Source organism: Lampris incognitus, chromosome 1, assembly GCF_029633865.1.
Source record: "Lampris incognitus isolate fLamInc1 chromosome 1, fLamInc1.hap2, whole genome shotgun sequence".
NCBI classification, from domain to species: Eukaryota; Metazoa; Chordata; class Actinopteri; order Lampriformes; family Lampridae; genus Lampris; species Lampris incognitus.
In genome coordinates, this window is record NC_079211.1 from 103451971 (window position 1) to 103467351 (window position 15381).

General features: G+C 43.9%; 1 protein-coding gene across 1 annotated transcript in view; it reads left to right on the plus strand.

The window, feature by feature from the left end:
* The window catches only part of naaladl1 (N-acetylated alpha-linked acidic dipeptidase like 1), a 49809-nt gene that overhangs the window by 19576 nt on the left and 14852 nt on the right, over positions 1 to 15381 (plus strand). Inside the window, exons 10-17 of the mRNA XM_056294264.1 lie at positions 763 to 848; positions 960 to 1023; positions 2093 to 2160; positions 2742 to 2833; positions 4944 to 5037; positions 5988 to 6069; positions 6507 to 6680; positions 9576 to 9663. Of these exons, the coding sequence (XP_056150239.1) occupies positions 763 to 848; positions 960 to 1023; positions 2093 to 2160; positions 2742 to 2833; positions 4944 to 5037; positions 5988 to 6069; positions 6507 to 6680; positions 9576 to 9663 (748 nt within the window). The remainder of the gene's footprint in view (positions 1 to 762; positions 849 to 959; positions 1024 to 2092; positions 2161 to 2741; positions 2834 to 4943; positions 5038 to 5987; positions 6070 to 6506; positions 6681 to 9575; positions 9664 to 15381) is intronic.

Sequence of the window (15381 nt, forward strand, 5' to 3'; positions counted from 1 at the left end):
CAGGCACATGTTTAACACAGAGCAGCGTGATCTCAGTGCTACTGTATAAATATGTGTTTTCTTCTGATGTTAAGCTATCCATTACTGTCCCAGTGCTGAGGCTCACGGTTCGAGCCCCAGCATCAACAAGGAACATAGTTGGTAATCTTCCTTGACGGGGAGCTGGAAGAGAAAACACGCCCCGCCACTGCAACTAGCGACTCCTACAGGTGGTCCCTGGAACAGCTGCGGGTGGCTGTGGGGGAAAACAGCCGAAGCATCAACTCACGTTGTGTTTTGACAGAGAAACAGGTGGCAGGTCAAAAGAAGCGGTCGGCCACTCCACGTGTAGCCTACACCCTTCCCAACCGCTGTAGGTGTTATGCAATGGCAGGAGCACAGGAGAACAGGCAATAACACATGCCGCATGTCATCAGTCTTGTCAACCCTTTTGAGTTCCTCCCCTGGATGTTTTTGTTGACGCCCAGCACACACGCCGATTGTTCGAAATCTGTCGACTCCCTCCACAAATACTGGCACCTTTGACCAATATGAGCAAAAGTGGCTCTGGGAAAAATGTATTTGCTGTTTATCCTCTTGAGCTTTCACTCAAAATATTAAGAAAAGCTAACCTGTCATTGAAAGACCAACAATTTCTTATTATGAAATAAATATTTTCTCCAAAAAAAAAAGAGAAAGAAATCTGTCGACTTTCAAAGTCCATGTAAAACTCGCTTGACGTTTTGAGAGAGGCACAGCTCTTGCGGTCCTTCTGTGTGGCAGGGAAATGGAGGCCTCGAAGGTCCATCGTCTTTGCCAGCTGGGGAGCAGAGGAGTTTGGCCTGATTGGGTCTGCGGAGTATACTGAGGTAAACTTTCATCCATGTTTGACACATCCACATTCAATGCATTTCTAAATGACTTAGAATAGATTTTTTTTCATGAATATTATGCTATTCTGTCTCTTTACTTTTCTTCAGCAATACTACGCCAAACTCAGCGAACGCACTGTCGCTTACATCAATGTGGACATATCAGTATTTGGTAAGGAGAACCTCCTTCTCTATATCCCAGTCAAAAGTCCAAAACTAAATCTCTATTAAATAGTAGAGATGTTAGTTAGAGACGCAAATCTGGTTTGTAACTGGTTGGTCACAGGTTTGAATCTCATAGACAACTTTGGTTATTGTGGTTTAGAACTTGCAAGTTGAGCAATGTCAGGTGCCGAAAACACCATCTCACGCAGAGCTCTGCAAACTGAAAGGCTGGCTGATCCTCTCCCTCCCTCCCTCCCTCCCTCCCTCCCTCTCTCTCTCTCTCTCTCTCTCTCTCTCTCAGTTCATTTGTACAGAGGGTTGGGTGGGAGACAGCTTTAACCCTCTAGCCATGGTTGATTTTTTTTTTTAACCAGTCTGGTCGGTCCAGTATTTTCATGATTTGCACGCCCATCTTGAGTTGCCTCCCAGCAAAACGATCCTGGGTTTTGTCTCGGCCCTTCTGTCTGAAGCTGACATGCTCTCCTTTGTTATGTAGGCTCCCCTTTGGTACTTCGGCTTCCCATCACAATCCGAAGGCATGCATAAATTGTCCAAATGAATAAAGACTATGAGTGTGAGACATTGTGTATGCAGGCCCCTGGCAACAAGTCCAGAGTGTCTCACCACCTTCCTCCCAGTGCATGCTGGGATAGACTCCAGCCCCCTACGATGCTGAATTGGATTAAGTGGGAATAGACGGTGAAAGAATTACACGCTTGCTCAAGAGCTGCTGTGAATTTGGCTCTATCCCAAAAGAGAAACAACTGAGAGGTTTTGTTCTCCTGCCACCGAGACTTAGACCGAGACTTGGACTTAGACAGAATGGTCCAGCATTACCGGGTTGAAAGACACTAGAGTTTGTGTACAGCTGTGCTGTAAATGCACAACATTTGATAAAAAATGAGTGGTATCAAGATAGAGATAAATGAAAGGTAATGCATGAAGAGGGACTTCAGGAATTGTTATGTCTGTAGGTTGTAGTTAGTTTCTTACTGAAACTAAGGGCTTGTGACGGGTAATTTTATACACCAGCACTGACTCCAGTTCTGCACACTGAAGTGTGTTTTATTCTATAGCCAATGCCACCCTGAGAGCCTCAGCAATGCCTTCAGCACAAAGCGTAATTTTCAAAGCTGCCAAACAGGTGAGGCTTGAACAATCATGATGTCAGATTAAAACCCACTTTCACTTATCTTATCTTATCAACATTTGATATTTGATATTGAACAAATGTTTTTGGGGTAACATAACTGTCTAAAATCACCTCACAGCTATAACAAAGAAACTTGTTTATTTATTTATTTATTATTACTACTTTATTAATTCCCGTGGGGGAAATTCTTTCTCTGCATTTAACCCATCCTAGCGGTGTAGCTAAGAGCAGTGGGCAGCTGCCGTGCAGCATCCGGGGACCAACTCCAGTTCTTGTCCCATTGCCTTGGTCAGGGGCAGAGACAGGAGCATAAACCTTAACATGCATGTTTCTTTTGATGGTGGGGGAAACCCGAGCACCCGGAGAAAACCCACCGCAGCCAATGGGGGAACATGCAAACTCCACACAGAGGACGACCTGGGATAACCCCCAAGGTTGGACAACCTCGGGGTTCGAACCCAGGACCTTCTTGCTGTGAGGCGACAGCGCTAACCACTGGGCCACCATGCCACACTTGACATTGCCCGTGTCTTCCTGTGACGTTGCCAGTAAAAAGTCTGTTTTCCATCTAGGTCAAAGCACCCGGATTGGTTTCTACATCAGTTTATGACAACTGGATCCGATACTCCAACAGAACTAGCCCAGCACATGGACCAATTCCCAGGTATTAGTTAACAGTTTAACATTTCTGTTATAGCATGGCATAGAAGAAGCTTTAATCCGCACCAAGTCCAATCTCTGTGATCTGTCGTACACGCAACAGTGTAGAGTTTAGGGCAGGGGTGCCCAGCTCCAGGCCTCGATGGCCACAGTGTCTGTGGGTATTTGTTCCAACCATGCACTACACCACCTGATTTAACTAATTAGCTCACCTCTTGGACCAAGGAGGGAAAGGAATTAGTTAAAACAGGTGGTGTGGTGCATGGTTTCAACAAATAACTGTAGACACTGCGGCCCTTGAGGCCTGGAGTTGTGCACCCCTGGTTTAGGGGGATGAGGCTGGTGGCTCCTGTAACTGGAGCTGGCCAATTCAACGCCTCAAATAAAACATGATAAATGAGAAATATTTAGTTATTTTATATCATAAAAAGATTGTTGGTTTTCTGATTATCAACCTCCTTAACCTCCCACAAGGTTCCTCCTGATCCTATGTTTGAGAGCACCTGTACAGCAAGAGTGCATGTGGCCAGAAGTTTACTGGTTCCTCAAACTGCTTTGATGGCTGCAGTGGGCAGCTCCCAGTGTTGGAGGCATGTAATTGGGTTAATGGAAAACCGGGTGCAGATGGGGAAAAAGAGCATATGTTCTATTTTTTCCCCTTTTCTCCCCAATTGTATCCAGCCAATTACCCCACTCTTCCAAGCCGTCCCGGTCACTACTCCAACCCCTCAGCCGAGCCAGGGAGGGCTGCAGACTACCACATGCCTCCTCTGATACATGTGGAGTCGCCAGCCGCTGCTTTTCACCTGACAGTGAGGAGTTTTGCCAGGGGGATGTAGCAGGTGGGACGATCACACTATTCTCCCCTACCGCAGTCCTCCCCCCCCAAACAGGCGCCCTGACTGACCACAGGGGGCGCTAGTGCAGCGACCAGGACACATACCCACATCCGGCTTCCCACCCGCAGACACGGCCAATTGTGTCTGTAGGGACGCCCGACCAAGCCGGAGATAACATGTGGATTCAAACCGGCGAATGTTGGTTGGAAATGGAATAGACCGCTATGCTATCCGGATACCCAAGAGCGTATATTCTCTGACAAATTTTCATATTAAATCAAAGTGGAAAAAGAACAAAATTAAACCCAGCCGGCCCGTAGGTTCAACAAACCTGAGCGTAACAACAACAGACATGAAAAATATACAATAAACTTTTTTGCTGTTTTTCAGTTGTGATGATTATAAATCTGTAATCAGCCACAGTCTGCTAAATAGCCTTTCACCTTTCATTTAGGAAGTTTCTTTTTTTAAAAATAACTGTAATAGAAAATGCAGAGATTTGGGGACTGGTAAAAAAGGCCCTATCGTCTGTGTTCTCAGACAATTTACATTGCGGACATTTATCCGTTCCTTTTCATTGCGGACCTTGATTTAATGATCCAATTCAGGGTTCAGGGTCGCAGGGAGTTGAAGCCTATCTTGGATGAGCTCCAGTCCATGGCAGGATGCAAATAAGCACATTCTCAGTCATATCCATGGAAACACCAAGCAGATGAAATCAATCCCAAGTTTTCTCAGTCAGCAAGTATTCACACGTATGAGTTTAAAGTGGTGGGATGCTTATACAGAAAAACACAAGTAAAATATCATGAGCTTCTAAAATCAGTAAGATTATGAGTGTCTAGAAATATCTAGAAGAGAAAGGCAGTATCTAAGAGTATCTCTGTACCGAGGAATACCAAGTGATCAGGGAAGTAGAGAAGAGATCAGGGAATGTATATGGTGTCTTTGCAGAGTCTAACAATAAAAATTTGCGTGTACCAATTCACTGAATTTGCATGTCTCTGCACCATGGAAGGAAACCAGAGTACTCGAAATCCATACTAACACAAGGACATTATTCACACTTGGCACAGGAAGGCTGTGATCCCACCCAGGACCCTCTCACTGTGAAGGCAACGGTGCTAACCAAGCCACCTTGCCACTAAACTGTGGATGTGCTCGTGTGAATGTTGGGCACACCATGTGCCTGGATTTCAATCTGTTTCATTATTGTGTATCAAAATACATCAATGCAAAACTAAAATATGCTTTTGCCCCTTTCTTTTTTTTCAGGGTGGGATTCCTGTCAGGTGCAGGGAGTGATTATGCAGCCTTTGTGCATTACCTGGGCATCACCTCCATGGACATTTCCTATACGTACGACAGGGTAAGATAGACACTGTGGCCCTTTTCCCTAGAATGGTCAGGAAAGGTCCGGAGGGATAACTTGGACCAAGATGTGCCATTCACTTTTCCTCTTGGTGTAGGAGAGGACGTCGTTTCATGCTGTAAATTGAAACCTGGCAACTCAAACAGGCTCACTTTATTTACATAGCACATTTTACACACAATAATGCAGTATCCAAAGGAATTGAATCAAGTGCAACTGGACTTGGTATATATCCACAAAGACAATTCGCCTCTCATCCAAGAGGCTTCCTCAGTTCGTGCCTTTCTGCCTAGACCAAGCTAGTCAGACCAAGTCCAGCTGCACTTGATTCAATTCCTTTGGATAACCATGACCTGGACGAATGAGAACATTCACAGACAATAATGCAGTACAGTGCACTTTGCATGAGAGAAAGCTGAAGGGAAAAAAGATATGCATTTACATACAGAAAGGATAAGAGAGAGAGAGAGAGAGAGAGAGAGAGAGAGAGAGAGAGAGAGAGAGAGAGAGAGAGAGAGAGAGAGTGAGAGAGAGAGAGAGAGCATGTGTGTGTGTGTGCATAGAGGGTGAATACACACCCTGGGCCAAGTGCATGAATATATGCCCTCGTGTGAGTGGTGCTGATGGGGAATGTTGGGGTAAAATGATTTAGGCCCTGTCTTTTGAATTGTTGGGCCCTGTTTCTCAATTTACAACTGGTTTACCTCTGGTTCTGTGCAGCTCAATGGGTCCAGCATGACACCAACACCAACAGTGCCAGAGTTTAGGCTCTACTGCTGCATGGGTTATCAGCTCCATTAGGACCAATCAGCCACTCGAGTTTGGTGTGCAGTTTAATGGGGTACTCTCTCCCACACAAGGGGAGAGAGGTATATTATCTGACAGAGGACACAGATAAGAGGAAGGACCTAAGTTAGACATATCCTCTGATTTTCCTCTCTGAACAGACCAAAACAAAGGCTCGAATTTACCCGGCATACCACACAGCATACGACACCTTTGACTATGCCTCAAAGTACATTGACCCTGGTGAGCAGCACAACCTCTAAAACCGTCACTGCACACTTTCTGGTGTTGAGCTTGTTTTACTGCCGTGGCTACTGTGGAATTCAAATGTCATGCACTTATTTGGTGCCTATTCTGCATTATCATTGCAGACAACACTTTAATTTGCAGCTAATAATTAACGTATTATGGTATGGAAATCTCACAACTAACTACTTTACAAGACCTTTCCTTCAGCGTCTTGCCAACTTCTTACAATTGAAAAAGAGTAAAAATTGAATTTTATCAAAATCTTCCTCTTGGGGCTGGAGCCATAGTGGGTCAGTGAGCATGCAATATAAAGCATTGCTTCTGCAGTGGCTACGCTTGTTTCTTTCCCAGTTCAGTTCGCTTCAATGTATTCTTCTCCCTTTTTTATCTCTCTGTCTCACGGTCATCTCTTTTCTCTTGCTTTGTATTAGGGTTCATCAGTCACCAGGCAGTGGCCAGGACTGCGGGAAACGTCCTCATACGGCTGGCAGACAGCCTGGTGTTACCATTCAACTGCAGTGACTATGCTGAGAGTCTGGAGGACTACCTCAGCACCGCACTGGTCCACTTCCAAGATAAACTAATGGCTGAAAACATCACCATGGGTAGGGGCAAGGGAAGAAGAGAGTATTTCTTTTGAAGTCAACACTCCTCAGAGCAGGGTGATGTTGCAACGATGGCCCAGACGAAACACACAGTGTAAAATCTAGTGCTGGTAACAGTAAAAAAAAGATTGATGTAGTTCTGGTTTGGTTGTTTTTCTTTTCAATTTAATCTATAATGTAAAGATTTGATCCCATTTTGAGGATTTATATTCTAGCTCGTAAAGAGTAACTAAACCCTAGACCATTTTAGTGAATTTGCTGACATCTAGAGGTTAAAAACCATGCAACGGTTAAAAAACACGCCAGGCTGGTCTTGGTACTCTGTGGTGTTAGCAATAAAATTAATATTGGCTCTGTTTGAGCATTGACAGAAAGACAGCACTTACAATTATCAATAGTACTGTCAATGCTGCTTCTTTGACACACCTACATCCAACAGATCCATTATTAATGTTATTATCTGTAGCTGTGTTTATCCTGCTATGCTAACATCACAGCGTACCGAGACCAGCCTGGTATGTTTCTAACCTTTGCATGGTTTTTAACCTCTAGATGTCAGCAAACTCACTAATAAAGGCCAGTTTAGACCTAAGATTCAGGACGAGACAAAACCGTTTTAGAACATTGCAAAGAAAACTTACAGCAGTGTAAACTACATCGTTTCAGCAGGAATCAAGCCGCCTGATGGGTTGGCTGAGACTCAGCTTGTCAAGTGGCCAGTGACAGGTTTTAGAACGTAATGTACACTACCGTTCAAAAGTTTGGGATCACCCAAACAATTTTGTGTTTTCCATGAAAAGTCACACTTATTCACCACCATATGTTGTGAAATGAATAGAAAATAGAGTCAAGACATTGACAAGGTTAGAAATAATGATTTGTATTTGAAATAAGATTTTTTTTACATCAAACTTTGCTTTCGTCAAAGAATCCTCCATTTGCAGCAATTACAGCATTGCAGACCTTTGGCATTCTAGCTGTTAATTTGTTGAGGTAATCTGGAGAAATTGCACCCCACGCTTCCAGAAGCAGCTCCCACAAGTTGGATTGGTTGGATGGGCACTTCTTTGAGCAGATTGAGTTTCTGGAGCATCACATTTGTGGGGTCAATTAAACGCTCAAAATGGCCAAAAAAAGAGAACTTTCATCTGAAACTCGACAGTCTATTCTTGTTCTTAGAAATGAAGGCTATTCCATGCGAGAAATTGCTAAGAAATTGAAGATTTCCTACACCGGTGTGTACTACTCCCTTCAGAGGACAGCACAAACAGGCTCTAACCAGAGTAGAAAAAGAAGTGGGAGGCCGCGTTGCACAACTGAGCAAGAAGATAAGTACATTAGAGTCTCTAGTTTGAGAAACAGACGCCTCACAGGTCCCCAACTGGCATCTTCATTAGATAGTACCTGTTAGAGCCTGTTTGTGCTGTCCTCTGAAGGGAGTAGTACACACCGGTGTAGGAAATCTTCAATTTCTTAGCAATTTCTCGCATGGAATAGCCTTCATTTCTAAGAACAAGAATAGGCTGTCGAGTTTCAGATGAAAGTTCTCTTTTTCTAGCCATTTTGAGCGTTTAATTGACCCCACAAATGTGATGCTCCAGAAACTCAATCTGCTCAAAGAAGTGCCCATCCAACCAATCCAACTTGTGGGAGCTGCTTCTGGAAGCGTGGGGTGCAATTTCTCCAGATTACCTCAACAAATTAACAGCTAGAATGCCAAAGGTCTGCAATGCTGTAATTGCTGCAAATGGAGGATTCTTTAACGAAAGCAAAGTTTGATGTAAAAAAAATCTTATTTCAAATAAAAATCATTATTTCTAACCTTGTCAATGTCTTGACTCTATTTTCTATTCATTTCACAACATATGGTGGTGAATAAGTGTGACTTTTCATGGAAAACACGAAATTGTTTGGGTGATCCCAAACTTTTGAACGGTAGTGTACGTCCTATATAAAATGCAATTTCATTGATTGATTGATTGATTGACCGGTTTCAGCAGCCTTTCTGTCAGCTGGTCATTGAAGCACCCATGGACAGCTCTAAATTCCCAACCCTCTCTTTTTTTTTTGTGTTCACAATTTCATCAATTCTAGAACTGCAGCTGTAGCAAGTACGTCACTATCACTATCCTCATTCATATGTTAAGATGCCACAAAGTATCTAGCTAGAAAAAAGTCTGAAAGGCCGGCTGTTAGAACAGAAGTAGTGAGAGTCATTGCTATGGAAACGATGCACTGTCTCATCTAGTCTCATTGGTGTAAACTGGTAGGTTATAGAATGTTGCAGACCACATTCTTTTGCAAGTAGTTTGCAAGTTTCATCTTATCTTGCATTATATCTTATCGAATATTTGGTGTAAATCCCGCTTAAAATGCTCTAGGGTTTAGTTACTCTTTAAGTGAATACGCTGAAGTTCAGTACCATACAGGGGTGTTGAGATTTTGTCTGATGCCAAATCCTCCATTCCCGACCGATAAGGGCCTTAATATTTGTGTTGCATTACCTCTAATTAGTGGAGTTGACAGGCTTGACGCTAGTGTTACGTTACTTCTCAACATGGAGCCTCCGGTCTTGATGCCAGTGTGACATTTCTTCTAGTTGGTGGCGCAGACTACAGGCTTGATACGAGTGTTACCTTACATCTGATTAGCAAAGCTGACCTTATCCGCTTTTGGGCTCACCTTTCCAAAATGTTTCTCAAGTGGCCGGGATAAGCTACAACAAAATGACTGAAGGACATGCCAGAAGTGAAAAAAGCTGGCTTTAAGCTGCACTTTATATATGAGCAACATGTATGTTTGGGGTTGAGAGGCTTAAGCACAGTCACAGTAGCTGAAGTGAAGTAAATTACATGCATAGTCAACAGGTCCAATGACTCATCTGTGTTGTTTCAGAACCACTTAAAGAGGCCGTGGCCAAGTTCCGCTCAGCGGCCACCCATTTGGACCAGGTGATTCAGAATTCAGACCTGGCCAACGAAATGTAAGTTTAACTAGACAGAAACACGTGCATAGACAAAGGCAAACCACATGCAAAGTTATGCACACACAAGCATGCATACAGAGATGGGCAGTATTTCAATTAAATGTATTTAAAATACATATTTAATTACTTTTGAGCATTTTGTAATGTGTATTTTGCTGGACAGGAAAAAACCCAAGATGTAATTTGTAACAAAATACTTTAAGAGCTTGTATTTGTGTATTTGAAATACTTAAGCTGGAATAGGCTCCAGCATCCCTGCGACCCTGAGAGCAGGGTAAGCGGTTCAGATAATGGATGGACATTATTTAATATGTCATTTTATTCTCGAATAAGACAAATTTTTATCCCCAAGTTTAAACTGTAGAAAAAAACTGTACAACAATTAGACTAATCACAGTATACTGCTCCCTCAATGTTGTAAACTTCCCAGAAGTGTTGGAACAAAGATGAACAGCAAGCCAAACTCGAAATCAGGGGAATTTAATGACGTCTTGCCATTAACTATAGTGAAACGACGATGAGTGAAACTGTAGAGAAGAAAATAAAATACAATTTTGAACACCTACGCTAAATATAAAAATATACATAGGTGTAAAATATCTGCATATAGATATACCGTTATCTATCAAAGGTAGGGATGGGTATCGTTAGGATTTTATCGATACTACTACTCTTATCGGTACTGCTTATCGGTTCGGTGCTTTACCGATACTCTTAGCGGTTCTTTTTGATTATTATGCAAGAAAAAAAGACACTTAATTAAGAACAGAATCGACATTGCTTTATTATTCTATTATATAACTTTATATAAATATAAACAAATATTATTTATTCAGCAGCAACAGCAGCAGCAATGTTTTAAATGCGTCTGAATTATAGACTTTATAATCAACATTCAACAACAACAAATAAGATAAGAAAATAAAAGTAGATAAAGATAAAATATATATATTAAAAATAAATTTTTACAGCAAAAGGCTAACGGCAGTTCAAACAAACAAGAACCTAGAACATTATCCTAACAGTTCTTCTGCAGAAAAATCAACATATCTGCCTTCTCCGGCAGGAGTCGTGATCTCTCCTGACTTATAGTGTCCCCGGCTATTAGCCTAGCTAACTCTGTATCTATGGCTTATATATTTGTAGCTAAACAATTAGCTAAGCAATTATATTTTATTTATTGGCCTATTCGTAATAATTCGTTATTTGCCTAGCTAACTCCGTATCTATGGCTCATACGGCTTACCTGCAGTGGACGTGGATGGAACACTACGAGCAAAGCAGTGGAAAACGCCGCATTTCTGCAGATTAATACCATGTTTCGACAAAAGATGTTTCGACAGATTGCTTGTATTGCCACCCTTACTGGCAAATGATTTGTTGCACTTGTGGCAACGAGCGTTGTTGTCATCGACTTTTGAAAAATATACCCAAACTTTTGAACGTTTAGTTCTCTCCGCCATGATGAGCCCTTGAGCAGAGTTGTCTGCGCGTGTGTGAGCGAGTGTGTGGAGCACAGCACAGTGCCCCCCGCGCAGTAAGAGAGAGACAGAGAGATGGAGAAAACGGCAAACAAGATTATGTTCGCGACGTTTAAATTCCTCGAAAAACACAATTGCCACAATATAAATCTCACTCCATGATTTCTCGAATACCTACCGACTACCGATAGCAGAACCGAAAACGTCGGATCTTAAAAATGCTCCGGTTTTTACTAATTTAGAACCGGTTCCCATTTAGAGCCGGGTTTCGGGGGGCATCCCTAATCAAAGGTAACCTGAATTACAGTGAGACTGTATAAAATCTCTATGGCTAACTAGCTAAAACATCTATTTCTGCAGCTAACATATAGCTATTTACCTAATATCTGTAGCTAACGCAAAACTATCATAGTAATATCCAGTATTACTAACACAATGCAACTCAATAATGTAGCTAACACATCCAAATGAATAGCTAGCACACAATACAGCTTAGATTATAGATCCCGTTTTTCCTAAGCTAACAAAACTACCCTATAAAATATTCAAACTACACAATATACACCTACAAACGTTACCAAAGATGTACACTATTATTTAGACTTACAGTCATTGCTTTCTGATGACATTAAACAGAATGATGAGCGAAGATTGAGACATGCAACAACTTTTTCTACTTTCTTTCAGCGTATCAGACTGAGATCGTTTACAACGGAACTACTGTAACTGCACTTCCTGTTTCATTCTTCTTCTTGTGCAGGTGGCGCTAAATCACATCAAAACAATAGCATGCAGCCACCCAGTGGTTGAAAGTGGTATTACATCAAAATAAACACTGCACAGGCAGAACACTCCCCGCCTGGCATTATTAAATGTCACTACCTTAAAGTCTCTTATCAAAGTCTCTTAGCCATCCTCTTTTGGAAGGAGGAGGATGACCTCAGATATAGGTCTGAGAAATGTCTTTGCAGTCCCTTGCGAGGATATTCTTACCTCTATCTTCCGGACCTTACCATCGCCACTTGGAATGGTAGAAGTGACCACTCCCATAGGCCACTTGTTGCGAGGAGACTGGCTCTCTTTCAGTAATACAATTTCCCCATTTTGCAGGTTGCGTTGTGGTTGGTGCCACTTGGAGAGTGCTGAGGAATTCTTTTCTCCAACGTGACCAGAACTCATTCGCCAGTGGTTGTACTTGCCGCCACTGACACTTGAAGAGGTTCTTGCCTGTTAAGTCGCAGGTTGGAGCAGGAAGGCCTGACTTTTGCGTCAGCAACATAGCAGGAGTCAGCAGGAAAGGCGAGGCGGGATCGGAAGAGACAGGGACTAATGGTCTTGCGTTGATGATTGCTGACATTTCAGCCATCAGAGTGCAAAGGACGTCGTGAGTAAGAGTCTGTTTGGTCTGCAGCAACATGGAATCGAGAATCCTGCGGGACACGCCTATCATGCACTCCCATGCGCCTCCCATGTATGACGCATGTGGGGGATTGAATTCCCAGGTGCAGCCGTTGTCGTGTAGGTACTTCAGGATGCTGGTCTGGTCTTTGTCGTCATGTCTCATGCCCAGCTCCATACTGGCCCCTATGGAATTAGTTCCTCGGTCAGATCGCAGCTGCTTTGCTGGTCCTCTCACAGCAAAGAATCTCTGTAGAGCGTTGATACAGCTGGCAGAGTCCATGGATTCTATTACTTCAATATGTACCGCTCTGGTACTCATGCATGTGAACAGTATGGCCCACCGCTTGCTCTGGGCAGCACCTCCTCTGGTGCGTCTGGTGGCGACTGTCCATGGACCGAAAACGTCCAATCCCACATAAGTGAAGGGAAGGGAGATGCTCAGGCGTTCAGAAGGAAGATCCGCCATCTTCTGTACTGCCAACTTCCCTCTCAAGTTTCCGGCAGATTACACAGTGAGGAAGGATGGAGCACACAAGTCTCTTTCCTGCGACAATCCACAGGCCAGCTTCTCTGATAGCTCCCTCTGTGAACTGTCGGCCCTGGTGCTTGACCTTTTCCTGATGATGACGTACTATCAGTTCTGTGACATGACTCTCCTTTGGGAGAATGATAGGGTTCTTGACCTCTGAATCCAGAGAGTAATATCTCAGGCGTCCGCCGATTCTCATGAGACCATCCTCCATGAAGGGGTCGAGACTCAGAAGTGAGCTTGTCTTGGAGATCTGTCTTTTTCCTTGCAGGTTGGCGTACTCCTCTGGATACGCATCTCTCTGCACAGCGCTGAAGATAATCTTCTTGGCGGCAGCCAGCTCTTCAGGAGTGCGAGGTGTATGGCATAGATGCCAGCCTTTGCATGCTTGAGGCGAGTTTGTAGGGCTCGACTTGAATGAACGAGCTTGGTGGATCAGGTAAGCAACAGCATCCAGAAGGGACTCCCAGGTGGAGAAACGTTGGAACCGTTCTGAGGTAAGTTGGCCTTCTTTCGTGTGAGTGGCGAGGGTGGTGACTTGTGGTCGTACATCCACGTCCAGTTCAGGTTCCACAGGCTCGAATGACTGCTGTTCCACAGGACGAGGAGGCTTGTGAAGGAAGTCAGGGCTGCTGAACCACATGGTGCTGGCGAGCTTGGAGGCAGAGACGGACCTGGTCACTAAGTCAGCTGGGTTCTGGTCTGTAGGCACATAATGCCACTGTTGTGGAGAGGTTGTCTGACGTATACGTTGAACCCGATTATGCACATATACGTAGAAGCGCTTGGACTCGTTGAATATACACTCACCGGCCACTTTATTAGGCACACCTGTCCAACTGCTCGTTAACGCAAATTTCTAATCAGCCAATCACATGGCAGCAACTCAATGCATTTAGGCATGTAGACATGGTCAAGATGATCTGCTGTAGTTCAAACCGAGCATCAGAATGGGGAAGAAAGGTGATTTAAGTGACTTTGAACGTGGCATGGTTGTTGGTGCCAGACAGGCTGGTCTGAGTATTTCAGAAACTGCTGATCTACTGGGATTTTCACGCACAACCATCTCTAGGGTTTACAGAAAATGGTCCGAAAAAGAGAAAATATCCAGTGAGCGGCAGTTCTGTGGGCGAAAATGCCTTGTTGATGCCAGAGGTCAGAGGAGAATGGCCAGACTGGTTCGAGCTGATAGAAAGGCAACAGTAACTCAAATAACCACTCATTACAACCGAGGTATGCAGAAGAGCATCTCTGAACGCACAACACGTCGAACCTTGAGGCAGATGGGCTACAGCAGCAGAAGACCACACCGGGTGCCACTCCTGTCAGCTAAGAACAGGAAACTGAGGCTACAATTCGCACAGGCTCACCAAAATTGGACAACAGAAGATTGGAAAAACGTTGCCTGGTCTGATGAGTCTCGATTTCTGCTGCGACGTTCGGATGGTAGGGTCAGAATTTGGCGTCAACAACATGAAAGCATGGATCCATCCTGCCTTGTATCAACGGTTCAGGCTGGTGGTGGTGGTGTAATGGTGTGGGGGATATTTTCTTGGCACACTTTGGGCCCCTTAGTACCAATTGAGCATCGTGTCAATGCCACAGCCTACCTGAGTATTGTTGCTGACCATGTCCATCCCTTTATGACCACAGTGTTCCCATCTTCTGATGGCTACTTCCAGTAGGATAACGTGCCATGTCATAAAGCTCGAATAATCTCAGACTGGTTTCTTGAACATGACAATGAGTTCACTGTACTCAAATGGCCTCCACAGTCACCAGATCTCAATCCAATAGAGCACCTTTGGGATGTGGTAGACCGGGAGATTCGCATCATGGACGTGCAGCCGACAAATCTGCAGCAACTGCGTGATGCTATCATGTCAATATGGACCAAACTCTCTGAGGAATGTTTCCAGTACCTTGTTGAATCTATGCCACGAAGGATTAAGGCAGTTCTGAAGGCAAAAGGGGGTCCAACCCGGTACTAGCAAAGTGTACCTAATAAAGTGGCCAGTGAATGTATATCCAAGGACGACTTTGCTGTCGCAATAGAACTTGACAGAATCTAGCTTGTGGTCTAGCTCATCGAGAATCAGTTCGGCCATTTCAACCGCAAGCACAGCTGCACACAGTTCAAGGCGAGGGATCGTGGGCTTGGGACGAGGAGACAGCTTGGCTTTTCTGAGGACGAAGCCAACGTGGCACTCTCCATCTTCAAAGACGGTTCTTAGGTAAGCCACTGCTCCTATGGCCCAGTTTGAAGCATCTGAGAAAAGGCACAACTCTGTGTATGTAGCCTTG